At 30.6% G+C, this 18,493-nt stretch overlaps 2 protein-coding genes across 2 annotated transcripts in view; both read right to left on the bottom strand.

The window, feature by feature from the left end:
• LOC113389836 overlaps positions 1 to 11,791 on the bottom strand; it is a 59,584-nt gene extending 47,793 nt beyond the window's left edge. The window contains 26 exon segments of the mRNA XM_026626840.1: positions 234 to 440; positions 514 to 683; positions 762 to 949; positions 1,024 to 1,169; positions 1,235 to 1,419; positions 1,510 to 1,580; positions 1,658 to 1,777; positions 1,854 to 2,062; positions 2,147 to 2,392; positions 2,463 to 2,615; positions 2,693 to 2,818; positions 2,905 to 3,063; positions 3,860 to 4,112; positions 4,179 to 4,442; positions 4,520 to 4,585; positions 4,632 to 4,760; positions 6,213 to 6,444; positions 6,519 to 6,709; positions 6,782 to 6,948; positions 7,041 to 7,160; positions 8,979 to 9,093; positions 9,174 to 9,426; positions 9,498 to 9,740; positions 9,810 to 10,007; positions 10,995 to 11,190; positions 11,429 to 11,791. Coding sequence (XP_026482625.1) covers positions 234 to 440; positions 514 to 683; positions 762 to 949; positions 1,024 to 1,169; positions 1,235 to 1,419; positions 1,510 to 1,580; positions 1,658 to 1,777; positions 1,854 to 2,062; positions 2,147 to 2,392; positions 2,463 to 2,615; positions 2,693 to 2,818; positions 2,905 to 3,063; positions 3,860 to 4,112; positions 4,179 to 4,442; positions 4,520 to 4,585; positions 4,632 to 4,760; positions 6,213 to 6,444; positions 6,519 to 6,709; positions 6,782 to 6,948; positions 7,041 to 7,160; positions 8,979 to 9,093; positions 9,174 to 9,426; positions 9,498 to 9,740; positions 9,810 to 10,007; positions 10,995 to 11,190; positions 11,429 to 11,540 — 4,519 coding nt within the window. The 5' untranslated portion in view covers positions 11,541 to 11,791.
• Positions 11,792 to 14,238: 2,447 nt separating this feature from the next.
• The window catches only part of LOC113389835 (ATP-dependent DNA helicase Q5-like), a 16,976-nt gene continuing 12,721 nt past the window's right edge, over positions 14,239 to 18,493 (bottom strand). The window contains 13 exon segments of the mRNA XM_026626839.1: positions 14,239 to 14,880; positions 14,953 to 15,162; positions 15,945 to 16,115; positions 16,184 to 16,394; positions 16,456 to 16,565; positions 16,567 to 16,647; positions 17,217 to 17,356; positions 17,359 to 17,376; positions 17,448 to 17,553; positions 17,614 to 17,743; positions 17,801 to 17,894; positions 17,897 to 17,934; positions 17,992 to 18,373. Coding sequence (XP_026482624.1) covers positions 14,239 to 14,880; positions 14,953 to 15,162; positions 15,945 to 16,115; positions 16,184 to 16,394; positions 16,456 to 16,565; positions 16,567 to 16,647; positions 17,217 to 17,356; positions 17,359 to 17,376; positions 17,448 to 17,553; positions 17,614 to 17,743; positions 17,801 to 17,894; positions 17,897 to 17,934; positions 17,992 to 18,373 — 2,333 coding nt within the window.

Here is an 18,493-nt window from a genome sequence, read left to right as displayed (position 1 = left end):
TGGCGGAAATAATAAGCAATAAATATCTATTTAAATAACTTTTCAAGAATATGTTTCGACGTCGAAAAAAAAACTAAAATTATATATATATATATATATATATAATATAAATATGAAAGTGTATAAAATTAAACTAAATCTTTGAAATAAAAAAATTGTTAAGTAATATGTGAATTTGTTTGTGAATTAATTAATAATATAATAGTATTTATTAAAAATCATAAATAACAAACTTACTTGTTGGGCTTTCTTCATTCTAAGAGCACTCCTGTTGTCCCTTGCCTTTTGCAAGTACGGAGTTTTGGCTTCGGTTGTTAAAGCCCTCCACTTCTTCAAAATCTGCTTGCATCTGTCCTGCCATTGCGGATATTCAGTTTTCCATTCAGGATGGTTTATATTGGCGTACAGAACCATCGATATCGTCGAACCAGTACCCAAATCTACATAAAAAATTAAACAATTTAAAAAAAAACAATAAGAACAAATGTGAATAGAATAAGTTTATTAACTGACCTTCATCGATTTTCATTTTTTCCGACGTTTTCTGATTATAGCTGGTCGGTGGTGGTACTACAGGTCTCATTTCCTCAGTCGGGGTTGAATCTGTTGATGATACAGAACCCATCCACTGGTCTTGTTGCTGCTGCTGTTGTGAATCAGCAAAACCTGATGAAAATTGATTTCTAAAACAAAACAGAAAATTGTTAGATTAAATATCATAGCATATTCAATTTTATTCCAATATTTTCAAATCATTTTACCCGGTATAGTTTGCTTGATATGTTTGGCCAAAGTTTATTTGCCCGGATAAGTTAGGTCTTTGTGTGTTAGTTATTCCCATTGAACCAGGATTTAGTTGCTGATTGGCTATCATGCCTGTGTCATATTGCTGATGCACTGCAGCAGGTGTGTTGCGCACCATAGGAAATACAGCTGATTCTTGAGATTCCTGCAAAATATAATTAGAGAGTTAAGTAATCTCTTCAATGAATCATTGTTAAAGCTTTTGTTTAGTTAATTTACCTGAGATTCATCTGTCAAAACGCCTTTGAAAATCTCTTCTACATCTTTACTATCCATATTTGGTAAAGTATCTCTTACAATGCTGTCTATATTAAAATCTTGTCCCAAAATATCACCAATTTCATCTTTTGGAGCAACCACGGCACCTATAAATAATAATAATAAATAATATATATATATATATATATATATATATATAATTGTTTTTTACCTTGTGAGCTGGTCGTTTCGTCAGTAATATTCTGCTCATTCAAAGATGTCTTTGTCAACTCTTCATCATCACATTTCATAAGCGTCTTCACTAGATCATTATCCAATAGTTCTGAAGGAAGTGTTAAGACATCTTTCAAGTTTTCAGTGTCATTATTTTCGGCATCATCTATCACTTCAGCTTTAGTCATATGTAATACATTATTAGCATTAATAGCACCTGAATTTGGTACTTTGTTTTCGCTTTTCAGGTGCAAGTTTTGGTTATCTTCTAATTTTAAGATTGGCTTCGGGGCATCAATTAGTTCTTGCTTGATTTTTACTGCTTCCATTGCCTTTAACTCATCCTGATTAAAAGGATAATTGGCACATTAGCATCAATATGTGAACACTCATGATATAAAAGGGTAAATAATATAATCACCTGTGATAACTGGATTGTTTTATCATCATTTTGCACTAAATCATCTTCAGCACCACTGCTGCTGCTTCCCAAATCTTTATCTTTGCTAATATCAAGCAAATCTCGTCCAAAAAATGCTTCCTAAAGATATAAAAATTAAGTTTCAATATAACTGTTGGGGCTCAATTAATTCATCTTTAAATTTAAAGTCTGTGACCTGTAAATAACTAGGATAGCTTTCCATTAATCGACTTTTCGGTTTCCGTCTCGCCGGTCTACGTTTCGGTTTGGCTGGATCACCATTTTGACCAGCAGCTTGTTCTGGTGCAGCTGCCTGATCAGCAGGAGCAGCTTGGGGGTCTTCTTCGTCTTTCGAACCGCCTGAACCGCGAACTCCGCGGGCTCTTACTAGAAATCCACCGATACCTAAGAAAAATAAATAAAAAATATTAGCCATGTGCCCTGATCTACCCTGTATTAAATCAATTATTTAGGCAATATTTCCCATACCCAATTTCTGCAAATTTCTTCTACACTGCCTCTTCCTTCGGAGTAACATAACTCCACTTTCAGTTGTAACAATTGTGAAGCCTTCAGGAGGCCCACTAACATCCTTAGCATTCCATATCATGCCGTCCCTATACAATACTTCCTCCTGATTATCTTGTTGCTCCTGTTTCAGCTCCTGCTTGATATCTTCAAGGGAATTGTCCAGACTACCACCGGCTACAACGGATTCAATTGTTGCCAAAATTCCTTAAGAAAAGACACACAAAATTATCAAAAGAATAGTAACAAATATTACTTAACTATCTTAATTCATTACCTGCATCTTTATCTTTGAGTGATGTAAACGACGACATATGCTTCAACTTCCTTCGTCTTCTGCCTGCAGAATCCAATAACATCTGGTCATCAGATATTGCCCGTATGTGTAACATACCGGCTCTGCTCAGGCATACTCCATCAACAATGTACACTGCACATAAATACAATAAAGTTATTAGTCAAATTTGCATTATTTGCAAATAATAATTATTTCAGTTCTTTATTTACCTCCATTAGTTTGTTGAACCGGTTCTGGGCTTGGAGGTGGTTCAATTGCTGCACGAGGCACAGGTGGCTTTGGTGTAAGATGTGGAGGAGGCACGTCCTTGGGGCGACATAAGATACAACTATAGCCTGAAAAATAAAACATCAAACTTGTCACTAAACATATCAATGTAATAAAACTATCAGATATAATGTGATATGCTGATATTCTTTACCTTTATCAGCACAAATTTCTGCATCAGCTTCATTGGCAATTCCATCACAAAAACCGTGAAGCCATCTTTCACATTGAACACATTGTATGATCAATTCATTATCTATATAAGCTTCCATGCAAACTGGACAAGTAGATCGTGATCCACAAGGTCCACATTCTATAAAAAAAAATGTTTCAAATAAGAAAAGTAAAATGAATCTGAAATTTGATAAATATTCACAGATAGTTTGAAACATTCTCAGTCAGATTACAACATTTTGAGACGGTCTACAATATTTTCAGACAATCTGGAGCGTTTGCAGACAAACTACATTGGTTTTTAGACAGTTTTGAACATTTTCAGACTATTTACAACATTTTCAGATAATTTACAACGTTTTTAGTCCATCTACAACAATTTCACACAATATACAACGTTTACAGATAGTTTGAAACATTCTCAGTCAGATTACAACATTTTGAGACGGTCTACAACATTTTCAGACAATCTGGAGCATTTGCAGACAAACTACATTGGTTTTTAGACAGTTTTGAACATTTTCAGACTATTTACAACATTTTCAGATAATTTACAACGTTTTAGTCCATCTACAACAATTTCACACAATATACAACGTTTACAGATAGTTTGAAACATTCTCAGTCAGATTACAACATTTTGAGACAGTCTACAACATTTTCAGGTGATCTGGAACGTTTGCAAACAAACTACAACAGTTTTAAGACAGTTTAAACCATTTTCACACAATCTGCAACAATTTCAGGCAATTTACAGCCTCTTTAGACAACCGACGTTTTCAGACACTCTAAACATTTTAAACATTCCACAACATTTTCATAAAATTTACAACATTTTAGACAAACTATAAAGTTTTCAGACAATTTAAACCATTCTCAAACATTTTACAAGTTGCATTAAAAGTTTTGAAGATATATTACATTTATAAGCTTACCTGTAAAGCTATTTAACCAAGTACAATTAAATCCAGGATCATTGGCTCCACAAGTAAGACAAAGAGCACACCACTTGCACTTCCAATTGCCATCAGGAACATAATCAAGCGGTGGATCCATACAATATATGTGATAAGATATATCACAATCATCGCATAGAATTAACCGGGGCTCATCATTGCGTTCACCACAGCCTTCACATACAGTGCAATCTAGACAACGCCAACCTTTTTGTATAATCACTTTTGTAACCTGAGAAAAAAACGAAAATATAAATTAAAGCCATGTAACATTAATAATATGTCTTCTATGTTTTACCTTAACGTTGACACAGTAAGGATGATAACATTGTCCACATTGGGCGCATGCTATCAGACATCCTTCTTGGTCGGTCCCTAGTGCACCACACATTACACATACGTCTTGCGTTAGCACAAACTTATCTTTGGCACTAACCAGGACTAATTTATTTTCCCCACCAGGTTCGTCATCACTTGTACCAGCTTGATTCCCAGTGTTTCCACCAGTGGCTGAAGCACTAGTGGGATTTCCTAATGGCCTTTGTAAACCCAAACCAGGTACCTACAGAGTGCATAAAATATTAAAATAATAGTGTATTTGAATTCTTTTAAATATGAATCGTAAAATAATTTACTAACCCCAAACACTCCGCGCATTTTTGTTTTCGCATTAGCTCTTTTCTTTGGCCAAAGTCAAATGATCTTCTTTTGTGATGAAATATCCTGTATTAGCATATTTTCCTGCTAGAACTGCACTGGATCCTTTTCCAAAACCTTTGGGGCGTCCTATGCCTCCATAAACGTAACCACCGCTTCCATATCCCATTCGTTTTCGGGCTATTTTACTAGCATAAGGTTTTCCTTTCCCAAGACCATAATCCTGAAAAAAGATAAAAACTAGTTGGTTTGGTATTTAGCCTTGAGGCAAGTTACATGAACTTCCCGATATGTTTAAATAATCGACTTAATCAATAAAAAATAAATTAATTTATGAGTTATTAAAAGTTTTCCGAGTGGATTTATTACACATAATTGAAAACGAACGAACACTTTTTGACTCGGAGTATTTTCTAAAAGCAAATTTTCAAAAATCAATAATTTTTATAATTGAACCAGTTTCTAGGACTTTAATAGTTTATTATGTTCAAGACTAAGTACTCTATCATTATACCAAGTAAATAGTCTAATTTTTATTTTAACAAATGTCAAAAGAGCTACTCATTTTCTCAAACTTTGATGAATTTTTAAAATCAAACTATTTGTCGTAAGGCCGTAATATTTCAGTAAGTTCTATAAGACCATGGTAAATGTCGCTAAAAAAAATTCCATAAAAATCGGCTTAAGTTTTTTTTTCAACAGTTAATTACAAGAAAACGGCTCGGTAGATTTTCACCTAAAACTAATCAGTATCATTCCCAACCAATATCTTTCGAACAGTTTTTGATTTTTTAAAATCGGTTCGGTAGGATGAGCTTAAATGTGGACGAAAAGTTTAACACTTTTTTTCAAATAACAAAGAAACGGCTTGACAGATCGTCGCACAAAATTGACAAACGATAGTCATCACTGAGATACATTTAAAGGCTTTTAAATTTCTGAAATCGGTTCAGGCGTTTTTGAGAAAACGTCGATCAAAAGTCTAATTTTGACAAATGTCAAAAAAACGATACCAATTTTTGCAAACTTTGACGAATTTTTAAAGCTAAACGAGTTGTCGTAGGGTACATTGGTATCTACCGTCAAAAAAAAAATCATAAAATTCGTCGAAATTTTTTTTTAAAAACTTTATTACAAGAAAACGGCCCGGCCGATCTCTACCAAAAACTAATCAGCACGATTCCCAACCAATATCTATCGAATGGTTTTTGAATTTTCAGAATCGATTCAGAATTGCGGGCTAAAACGTGGACGAAAATTTTTTCACTTTTCTGCATTTTACAGAGAAACGGCCCGGCCGATCGCCGCACAAAACTCAGAAACGATAGTCCTCATCGAGATACATCGAATGGCTTTTAAATTTTTGAAATCGGTCTAGCCGTTTTGGGGAAAACGTCGATTTACGGCAAAAAATCTGTTCACACACACACACACACACACACACACACACACACACATACTTTTTCCAAATTTGGTCTCATTCGATTCAGAATGGCTTGAAACGTCGAGAAAACATAAAATTAGCGAATCGGTTTTTTTGATGAAAACATAAACTTCTCCTTCGGGAAGTTAATAAAAAATTAATAACAATAATAATAAATATTAATAATAAAACTGACAAATAACAAGTAATCATCATGAATGAAGGTTTTGATCATTTTTCTATCCAATTTACCTTTCCATCCGTAAATGTGTAGTCATCATGTAAGCCTCCAATGTCATGAGGTCCAGCAAGTGGATCCTTATCCGGTTCATCGTCTGTGCTGCATCTTTTGGCAGCTATCGCTGCAGCAGCTGCATTTTGTTGCAGACAAGGCTTGCAAGCATATCTATAATCAGGAAAGCTGGCTTTGCGCTGCCTATATGTTGCAGGATCTGCTGCTGGATCACAAGTGCCATGAACAAACCTAATACATAGTAATAGTTGATGAATAAAATGTTGTACATATTAATATTATTACATTATATCAGTTTATACTACCTTTTACATTTGCTGCACTGCACCATCTCTCTATAAGCTGCAGCTCGGTATGCTCTTCTGCACAAAGGGCAAGAAAATCCTTTATTTCTCTGCTGATAACAAGAATCACAAACTGTATAATGAGCATGCCAACGAGAACTCAGACCAGCACCTGGTGTCCGAGAGCCACAATCAGAACACACTCTACAACACTGGAAAGATATAAAACATATTAATACTTAATAATTTTAATACCGAAAATACTATTAAATTAAAATATTCACCCTGCACTTCCAACCATATTTAGGAATGGATGCTAATTGAGGACGTAAGCATTGAGGGTGATAAAACTTATCACATTGTTCACATGCTGGTGATCTGCCATCAGGATCAGGACGGTGACAAATTTGGCACCACCTGCATGATTTGCACTGCCAACCAGCTCTCACACCTTTAGAAGAAAAACAATGACAGAATAAAAAAGTTAATAATATAATTATGATTACAAATAATATAATTGTAATTATGATTGTTGTTTAGTACCTGGTAATTGTGGAACACCTACACAAGCACCATGATAATGCTCTCCACAAACCGAGCATATCATTAAATTACCCACGTCTCCTAAGCCATTGCAAATTCTACAATTTATATCATCAGTACCTGAAAATGAAAAAATAAAAAAATAATTAATTGGAATTAATTGATAAAAATCACCTTTGAACCTCAAATTGCCACCTTACTCACATTGCCAATTACAAAGAAACAATAAAGGCAAGAATAATAAAACAAAATTATCCCTGCATGTATAAACCTACATATGTCGCATACACCTTACCATATGTAGGTTTTGAGACAGTTTTAGGGTATCAATGTACAAGCATTTACAGACTTACAGCTGGGTATCTCGAATTCCGAGATTCTTACCTAATTTAAGTTTAAATGACTGGACTAATGTAGTAACAAGGCTGTATGGCATATTTTATCATTTACAGTTACAATTTAAGAGCAATATCTAAAAGTTGTCCATACCGAAGCTCATCTTGGACAGAAAAAAAGAAATGGACAGAAGAAAAGATAATTTCAAAAGATGTCTCCAGTGATATATTCAACCAGCTTATTACGTGGAATACATAAGTGAACAAAATTTCATCATAATCAACAAGATAAAGCAATACAGGGAATCCTAAATTGATATTCAACAGATACACGGGGTCATTTGTACACTTTACAACCAAGTAACAGAATGCAGAATAACACAGTTCATTATTAATGCAAGTTCTTATAGTTCAAATATATCTATGTTTTGTAAATATGTTTCCTTTAAATGACATATTTGTAATGATAATTAACTTCCCGTAGGGTAAGTTATAGTAATCGCAAAAAAATCGAAAATGAAAATTTTTATATATCTTTACGTTTCAAAGGTTCCTGAACATTTTGGCATACCTTAGAAAAAATGGATGTATGTGTGTGTGTGTGTGTGTGTGTGCGCGCGTAGTATGTATGTGTGTGCGGATACAAATTTTCGTCGACGATTTAGGGAACACGGATGAAGCAATTTGAATAATTTAAAAAACATTTGATCCGTATTGATAAGGAGACGTGCTGATTAGTTTTTGGTAAAGGCGGGTCTAGCCGTTCCGGAGATACGGGGCAAAAAGTGCCAAAAACGGTAACTCAGTTTTTAAGAGAACGGAGCGTCCGATTTGAATAATTCAAAAAACATTTTATTTGTATTGACTTAATAAAAAACTGTTCAAATTTTTGGAAAGGCAGATCCAACGACTTTGGAGATATGGGGGAAAAAGTAAAAAAATGAGCCATTTGGCGGCCAAAAATAAACATTAGACTTATGCACATCAAATTATCAGATATTTATAGAGATTTTAACAATAAGTATAAATTTTGTTTACATTCCTATGGGTTCCGTACCAATGTTTACCCGTTAGACAGCGACGCGGCGCTTACGCGCTTTATATTTTGTCTCTATGCATTTAAAGCAGTACGATTGCTTTGAAAAAAAGTTCAGATCTTCCAACATATGTCAAAATAAAGAAAACATTTTTTTTCAAAAAAAAAGATTTAAAAAAAAAAAATTAAATGATTTTTTTTTCAATTTTTTTTTTAAAAATAAGTAATTTTTTGTCAAATTTATAGTTTCTCAAAATCTTATTTTTTCGAAGTAAATTTTGTTCAAAAATGTTAATCGTTTTTAAAAAAAAAATAATAACTTTTGGTACGGGAAGTTCCAGCAATTTGCCTTAAGGCACGATGCCTTAATTGCCTTAAGACAGAATTCCACTTACAGCTAGTTTTATTGTTAATTTTCATTTAATGTACTGTATACATTTGATGATTAATAAATCATGTTTGTATCAAAATCTTTTAGTACAGAAGTACAGACTTTAATTAGTTACATAACACAGCAAGGCACGTAGGCATGATCAAATGTGTAGATAATTTTCATTAAAAACTTACATATTAAAGGAACTTGTCCAAGATGCTCATTACAAAATGAGTTATGCGTTTGAATAACTTGAAATCCACCAGACGCTGCTACACAAGGAAAATGAAAATACTTTGGACAAGCCATCTAAAAACATATTAGAAATTAATTCAAATGTAATTATTCTTTATACCAAAATTAATACGTATAATCCATTAATTATGTACCTTGCATGCCAAACTAGCACCAAAGTGTCCACAAAACGAGCACTTTCTGTTCAAACTTTGTAAAATAACTGGATTTAGATTTAAATAGCTGTTTATTTTTTCAGGATTCTTCTGAACCGTCATACTCCACTCTACACAAGCTCTATGTGCATAATAATATTGCGATTGATCAACCAGGGTCAGTGGATCAACAGGTTCCAAGTAACCAACTTTTTCTAATTCATCAGTATACTCTACATTCAACGATGGATTCCTGAAAAACAAACATATAATTAACTATATGCTTACAAATCATTTCAGGAAAAGACTCATACTACTACTGACTTGCACTTGCTGAGCCCCTTCTGTCGCCTGTTACTGAGTTGCTGTTGATTAACATTCCTAGGGCTTTTATCACAACTGCCACTAGATGTATTATCTTTATTACTATCGCTTGCATTTAAATTATCACTATCTTCTGTGCTTGGTACATTTTCAAATTCACCATTGTAGTCAAATCGAAGCATTTCACCTTGTCCTAATTGAGTGCGTTCAGTTAAGTTGCAAAAGATACAAAATTTACCAGGCCTGGAATGAAATAATAATAATAATTATAATAATAATATAATTTGTATTTTATTTTTAATTTTTAATTACCATTTTTCAGTGAAATATGGGGTATCGTCATGCTGCACCTTCTCAGATAAAACTAAAGCACCTGTCTCAGAATCCAACATCATTCCTTCCTCACCAGGTGATGGCGGGACTGAAAAACTGTCCAGCATAGACATCATATCGCCTCGGTCTTCTCTACTAAGTCTAGGCCGTTTTGGTACACCTCTTGCTGATCCACCCCTAAAAAAATGATCGAATTTACATAAAATTTATATTATTTGGAGTAATCAATTGATTTCATTAAATTATTAAGATTGAAAAAAATATTAATTGTATATGTTATGTTGTTTATACACTAGTATTGATTTTTGTATAAAATCAGCCATTTACATATTCTGAAAATATAAAAAGCTCTAGTTTCTACATTATATATTTGATTAAAAAATAAATTTCAAATGAATAAATATAAAGCACAATTATTAATTTATTGTTAATTAATCATTCTAAAAATGTATTAAATTAATTTTATAGAAAAACTATCATGTAAAAATGGTTTATGTATTTTTTAGTTGATTTACATTCTCACAGTATTTATTCATATATTTTAACAAATTTTATATTTGAATATTATTTGTTATAAAACAATTGTTCATTTATATTTTGTATATTTATTATATAAGAATTTTGAAAAAGTATTGAATAAAATAATGCTCATGTAGTAATATATTTTTTATTAATTTGTTGTTTTTGTAGTATTTATATATTTATTTACTGATTTACACAAAAATTATGCATTTAAACACTATTTATTTTTTATAAAGCACAATTGACTATTTATATTTTGTATATTTGTTCATTAACAATTTATAAAATGAATTAAATTAATTTTATAAATAAAGTAATAACTCCCATGTGAAAATGATGCATGTAATTTTTAGTTATTTTATATTTTTATAGTCATTATTTGATTATTTAGACACGAATTTTGAAATTGAAATTTTTCTATTTATTATTCAAATATTTATAAACCATTACTTTAAACAATATTGACGAAACTTTGATTGATATGGTAATAATGTGTGTTTAGTTGAAGTTGAATAAACAGTTGGATATTTTATCTACATAGCTAAATCTAAATTTTAATTGATTAAGTTGATTATTACTCCTAGTTTTTATACTCATTATTAATATAAATATCGATTTTATTATTATATCAAGAATGCCAACCGTCTAATGCTCCTTGGACGTTCTTTTCGCCCAGAAAACTCTTTCCTCGGTCTTCCTGGTCCTCTTTTGGTATGATTTGGTGGTTTTCCGCCAAATGCCATATTTGTTAAATTAATTGATAATGCCCTTGGACTAGAAGGCTCCTCTCCCATAACTGGTGGAGATGAATTTGTCGAAGGAGGAGTTGATGCTAAACCTAAATAAATCAGTCAGATATAAGTAATGATAATATAAATATAATAGAGGATTCAAAGCAATATTGACTGTGGGTATAACTTGATTACATGCAAGAGTTTAACTTATATATATATATATATATATATATATATATAATATATACATAATATATTAATGTATGTATATTAATTATGGTGAAATTTGTATTCTAGAAATATAGTTCTACTAATATAATGTATTAAATTATCTTTTACTACCTGAGGAGGTCTGGGCCGATGGGGGTCCTGTAATGTACTCCTCGACGTCACCATCGTCCGAGGCCTCTTCAAGGTCTAAATCATCTTCCAGTGGTCCTTCTTCGACGTCCATTTTTAACTAAACACCAACAAAGTCGAGCCAACTAAATCAACAACACACTAAAACCGATAGATTTATATATTGAATACATATTTGCATAACAAAATCCATCCCAGACACAATAGACAATATTAATTATTCTGCGAAAGCACCTCAAACACCGCCATTACGCGAGACGATTGTAAATTTAATGACAGATAATGAAAATTATATCAACGACGTTTAATATGGATACGAAGTATTATAAAACATCACCACGATGAAGGATTAGATTAACACGTAACACTAATTTATAAAAAAAACGCAAATTGAAAAATTAAAACTAGTTAAAATTCTAAGGCGGCTATCATTTTGTGTACAAATCAGCCATTGCTTGGTATTGCCATAACTGACAAGTACAATATGAAGTGTGATTCGTCACGAAAATTAACATTAAAAATTCAAAATAAATAAAAAAAATTTATAAAATTAATAAATTCGAAGAATTCCAAGTAACTTTAATTCTACTTCTGCTTATATTTGCCCTGTATAATATTACTCAAGATATAATATAAAAAAATTAGGTTAAGTGATGACACTTTGCTAATACTTGTCATACGAAATTTACGTAAAGACGCGTAATAATGTGTGTAACGACTTGATTAACAACCTTTGAGAATTAGCATTGTGATACTAAACTTGTTACCCATTCCAAATTATTATGCTTAAACAATTTTTCATAGGCCTATATTAATATTTTAGTTGCCAGTCAAGGTTAGGACCTTGCATGAACTCTCTGTGCAAAGTTTCATCGTTTCATTCATCACGAAAAATCAGCTCGATTTCCAACTGATATCGTTCAAACAGATTCGAATTTTCCACCACAACATTATTTATTTACATTCTAATTTTTATATATTTTCAATCTTTACATGTATCCTATTCTATATTCTTATTTTCTTCAATTCTTCCTCTTTTTCAAATATCTAATTCTATTCTAGCTTTATTCAATTTTTTCTTCATTCTTCATTTAATTTCAGCTCAGTTCCAATATTTCTCTTCTTACTCCAAATACAATTCAGCTGGTCGAACTCTGTTATTCCTATTTTATCTAACAACACAATTTTTATTTGATTTCAAATTAACTGTACATATTTTTCCCTATATTCTAAGTCAATGACAGGATTTGATCTGAAGATCCCTGTTGTGTGAATTGAACACGCTACCAAGTGAGCTATGCTCGCCACAATAAATAATAGCAGTTATGTGCTTCATAAATGAATTTATAATATTCAATTTATTTATGTTTTCTTTAATATTCCACTTACAAGTATTCGATTGAAATGTTTCATGTATAGCTTATTATTAAAATATGTATTTTAGTTTCCTGCAACAATCTGAAATATTAATATTTATTTAAACTGTTATATATATTTATATTTCAAGAATACAACAAATTTAAACAGAATAAAATTTCAGATTGAGTGACAATGTCTCTTTCTGTTAATCATATCAAAGTAAAAATATCTTAAAAACAAAATTCATCATTGTATATTTCATACAAGTCTTTCAAATAACAATATTATCTGCAGCTCGGTGTCTTTACTTGCAAATTCCAAGTAAAATTTAACTAGAGCTTCCAAAAAAAATATATTAAGTATTTAACATCTCAAAGTTGTATAAAAACTTAACCATATCAAGTTTTTACAAAATCTAATGGAAAATCTGCTTTACTTTCTATGATCATCTTGCTTCAAACAGTTTATCAACTTGCTGCTGAATAATAATTCATCTGCAAAAAATCATTTTATATAAATAAACAATCATTTATGATGGAAAATCAATAGAATACCCTTACCAGTTACTCGGTAAGCCATGAGTATCAATGAAAATTGTTTAGCAGAGCTTTGAACAAGTCTCGAGAAAATATTCTTTTAGAATTATAATACGGCATCAGGTGTTTTACTATTTTATTAACTAAATCACCTCTGGATTGTATTGGTTTGTCTTGGGCCCATTTCGAATAGCTTGCAACTTTGTAGTGTCTTTATTAATTTTATTTGAACTCTGCCACTGTTGGTTGATCATGTTTTGTAGATGCAGCCTTTAATAATATAACATTTATTGACTGATTCGATCTGGAGTGTCTTGGCTTTTCTTTGGATCCTTTGTAACAGCTTGTATTATTGCAAGGGTCATTGTTTTGAACATTCACTTGTCATCACATTTCTTCCTTGACTTGATCACAGATTCCATAATTGTCTTATCACAGGAAATATCTTTCAGACATTGATAAAACTAATTTTATCAACAATTATTTTTCTTCAAACTACTGTCGGAATCTTCTAAAATCTTAACTTCTGTTTTGAAGTTTGTTAAAACATCAGACTTCAAAGTACTTGTTTCTTGTACACCATTCGACATCCAATTTAGTCCTTTTGGTTACATCAAAATCTTGAGACATTTCCTCACTGTGTTTTCTCTTTAAATCAGAACATAGGATGTTACTTTTATTCAATTCTAGCTTGTCCAGGGCACCATTTGATTCAAACTATCCTGCACTGATGAATTAGTACCACTGTTAGTACTAAATTCATTTTTATCTTTGATCTCTCTCATTTTTCTAATCCTTGGGTCCATTTTTAAAACACTCATTGTTTCAGCAGATGACTTCACTTCATTATCCTCGCTATGGCAACTAGAATCAACAGATTTCAGTTTTTTATCTTCTTCAAGTTTTCTGCTTGTCAAATTTTTTTGAAAATCTGAAGCAAGGATAAATTTTGACTTTTGTTTCTTCATCACTATTTTTTCTAATATTTAACTCTTCTTCAACTTCATAATTTTCTAAGCATTCATCAGATTTGTGCTCATCATCACTAATTAATTCTTTTTCATCTAATTTAGAATGCAAAGAACTTTGTTCAATATCAACATCAATATTGTTGCTTTGGCAATCAGAACTGACAGATTTAAAATTTTCATCTTCTTTAAAATTCCTGTGAAAATCTGATGCAAGCATAAATTTTGATGTTTTTGTTTCTTCATAACTATCTTTCTCCATATTTATATCTTCCTCATCTTCAGATATATTATTTTCCTGGCATTCATCAGAGTCATCACTATTTAATTCTTTTTCATCCAATTTAGGTTGGAAAAACACATTCAGAGAGGTTTGTTTCATAAAATCTTTCTTGATCCTATTTTTTTTTACAATTCTATCTATTTTAGGCGAAGTTTTAGCTGATTCACTTTTTGTTTCTTTTTGAATTTCTTTCACAGCCTCTCGCAATGTCAGTTTTGGTGTTGGTTTAAAAGTTTTTAAGGCATCAAACACCTTATTATTTGTAGTAGCTGATTTTATAGATGAAATCTATAAAAACAAAAGTAAACATGAGTATATTTATAATAAATAAGCTTATATAACTTCATATGTTTGTTTTACAAGTTTCACTAAATTTCTTCTGTACAGACATAACACTTTGTTGGAACTAAATATTTCATATTCGAGCATTTTGGCACAATCTTCTAAATCATTTTTATCAAGTTCATGTAATGGTGGATCACTTTCATCATGTGCAGTTAAGTTTTTTTGCAGCATATCTACTATCATTGATAAATTTGATTCTCTTGCCGATATTGTTAAGCCGGTAACCTGGAAATATCAATTATTTATTACTTTGTAACTCGTAAATGAAAATAAAAAGGAGTAGAATAAATAATAGTTCATGAACACAAATTATTGCAAATTTTAATTATCAAAAGTGGATTTTTATCCAAATCTATAAATTTTATAATATGATTATAATAGCTGAAGTAAAATGTAGAATGTTTGAGCACTATATTCTGCTAAGTTATATAATATTTTAAGACAGCTCATGTTTTCACACAATTAACAGCATTTTAAGACTACTTATGGCATTTTCAGATGATCTACAACAGATCCAAACAATTTTCAACATTTTCAGACAATTCAAGTCTTTTTCACGCAACTGACGACGTTTTTAGACTATTTACAATATTTTCAGATTATCTACAACATGTTCAAACATTTTATAACATTTCCAGACAATTCACAATACTTTCAAACAGTCTACAACATTTTCAGACAATTTACAACACATCCAAACAATTTTCAAAATTTTCAGACTATCATACAGCATTTTCAAACTATTTACAATATTTTTAGATAATTTACACCGTTTTAAGACATTTCCAGACAACTTACTAAACTTTTGAACAGTCTACAACATTTTCAGATAATCTACAACATACCCAAAGAATTTTCAACATTTTCAGACAACTTACAACACTTCGAATCAATCTACAACATTTTCAAACAACCTAATCCTGATGTCGCAAGTCAGATTAGAAGTTCCACAAAAATACAATTAATTAAATTATTATACCATAAGTGTTAAAATATACATTTATTACCTTAACTGTTGTACAATCTGCTGCTATAACACGAGCAAATTCTGCATTTATTTTAGGTGTACTTTCTGTTGCAGTCGAAGCTTTTCTCAAAGCAAATTGTTTTTGTATAAAAGTAGTTGTTTCTTTTTTCACTTTCTCTTCACGGTCATTATGACCACCATTATCTTCATACTAGAAAATAAAAACAAATTAACAACATTACATAACAAATATAATTTTTTATATATTTTGATATTTACATCTTCATAATCATTCTGCTTTATTCTTCCTCCTTCGTACAATTCACATTCATCTGTGGATTGTAATTTAGACATCAGAGTCTTCATTGTGCTGTTTTGATATTGAGATATTAATTTTTCAACTTTAGACTTGTTTGAACACACATCACAACGATTAACACAATTCGGCTTGTTGTCTCCAAAGTAATCAGAAAACACAGCATGTCTACACCTGCAATAATTAGAGCTCAAGACATTATTAATCAAATCATTTGTTACTAATATTATCCAACCTTGCTGATTCACAATATTCAACCATTTTGGTAAAAGATTTATAAGCATTCTTTGCCAGTTCCTTTTTTGCTTCAGTTTTGGCTTTATAACCATCTTTTTTTATAAGGAAAATCTATTGCTTTGCGCTCTGACTGACTGTAATAGATTCTGCAGTAAGAATTTTTGCCATCACGGCCAGCTCTACCAGATTCCTAAAGAAAAATAAAATTATTAATTGAAAACTAAATATAAATATTACAAATATACATAAATATATAATTTAAATATAAATATAAATCATAAGTTTGAATATAAATTTAAATACATTTACATACATACATATTTATAATCATAATTAATGTTGATATTTATAATTTATATTTGTAGCTATATTTATTATTATATTAATATATAAATATAAATCATAATAATTAATTCTAAATTATAAATATAAACATAAACATACAAGGAAGATATAATATATATATATATATATATATAATATATATATAATATGAATAAAAATATCAATTTATAAATATATAATTATAAATTATAAATTTTAAATATAAATGTAAATATTTATATTTAAAACACAAATATAATTATGAACATATTTATATGTTTATATCTATATTGTTAAATTTTTATTTATGATATAATTTAGAATTCATATTATATTTAAACTTTATATCAATATTTGTATTTATTTTCATATATATTATAATAGATATATAAATATATTATAAATTTATTAATATCTGAATTTCTTCCTAACTACCTGATAATAACTAGCAACATTTTGAGGCATTCCCCAATGTGCAACAACTCTAACGGTTGCTTTGTCGACTCCCATACCAAAACTATTTGTAGCACTTATCACAGGAACTTCTTCAGTCTGCCAACTTTCTTGAATAGAAGTCTATCGAGCCCCCCCAGACCTGCAATTGAAGTAAATTTATGTAACAATCAAGAGGATAGAATATCATGGAATAAAAATTTTATTAGCAACCTGCATGATAAGCCATTGTTTTTAAACCTAATTTAGTCAACTTGGAAGCTACTCTTTCTGTGGAGTCTCTTGTGCGACAATACACAATTGCACAACCTCGCTTACTCTATAACAAAACAATATTAATAACAAAATATAATGAAATTATATTATGCAAATGGCATACCGATTTTTCATCATCTGTTGCTTGAATGTGCTTTGAAATAAAGTCTTTCAAATGCTCATATTCGTCATCTATTAAATCTTTGAAACAAACATCATAATACAAATTTTGTCGAAAGCACGGAGTCTTGAATCTTAAATCATTAGAAATTAAATATATTTACATGCTACTTATGTTTTTTAACACTTACACTTTAACTGGCTTTTGTAACTTTAAATTTGTCAATATATCAATGACGACATCTTTGCTAGCTGTTGCTGTAAGTGCTATCCATGGTATTTTGGAAATTCCTTTCGTAGCTTACCTAATTTTAAATAATCCGGTCTAAAACAATTTTATATAATACTTTATACAGAACATCATGAAAAAATCTCAAATTACCTGAAATCATGTCCCCACTGACTAACACAATGCGCTTCATCAACGACAAAATATGAAATCTTATCATACTTATCCAACATTGTCAATAAATTCTGACAAGTATTTGTAGCAGCTTGCTCTGGAGTAATATGTAAAAACTTTGTTGATGGATTTACACTTTTTAAGTCATTAATAACCCTGTCACGTTCTTTGGTGGTAATTTTGGAATTTATCGATTCTGCACATATTTTTAACCGGTTTAAATGATCCAGTTGATCCTTAATTAAAGCGATTAAGGGTGAAAACACTATTGCTATTTTATTGTTGTATGTGAGTGCCGGTAATTGGAAACATAAGGATTTCCCTGAACCTGTAGGCATTGATACAAAGACATCATTTTTTCCTAAAACAAAAACACTCTTGTTAGTATTCATATTGTGTATATTATTACACAAACGTATCGTTTTTTTTCTTAAATTCTATTAGTGTTTATTGATATTATAGATTATTTGATGCTAACTTT

The sequence above is a fragment of the Ctenocephalides felis genome, unplaced genomic scaffold (genome assembly GCF_003426905.1).
Source record: "Ctenocephalides felis isolate EL2017-DRISC unplaced genomic scaffold, ASM342690v1 CF-g0.4_SCAFFOLD_03573, whole genome shotgun sequence".
NCBI lineage: Eukaryota > Metazoa > Arthropoda > Insecta > Siphonaptera > Pulicidae > Ctenocephalides > Ctenocephalides felis.
This window is presented reverse-complemented; position numbering and strand designations above follow the sequence as displayed.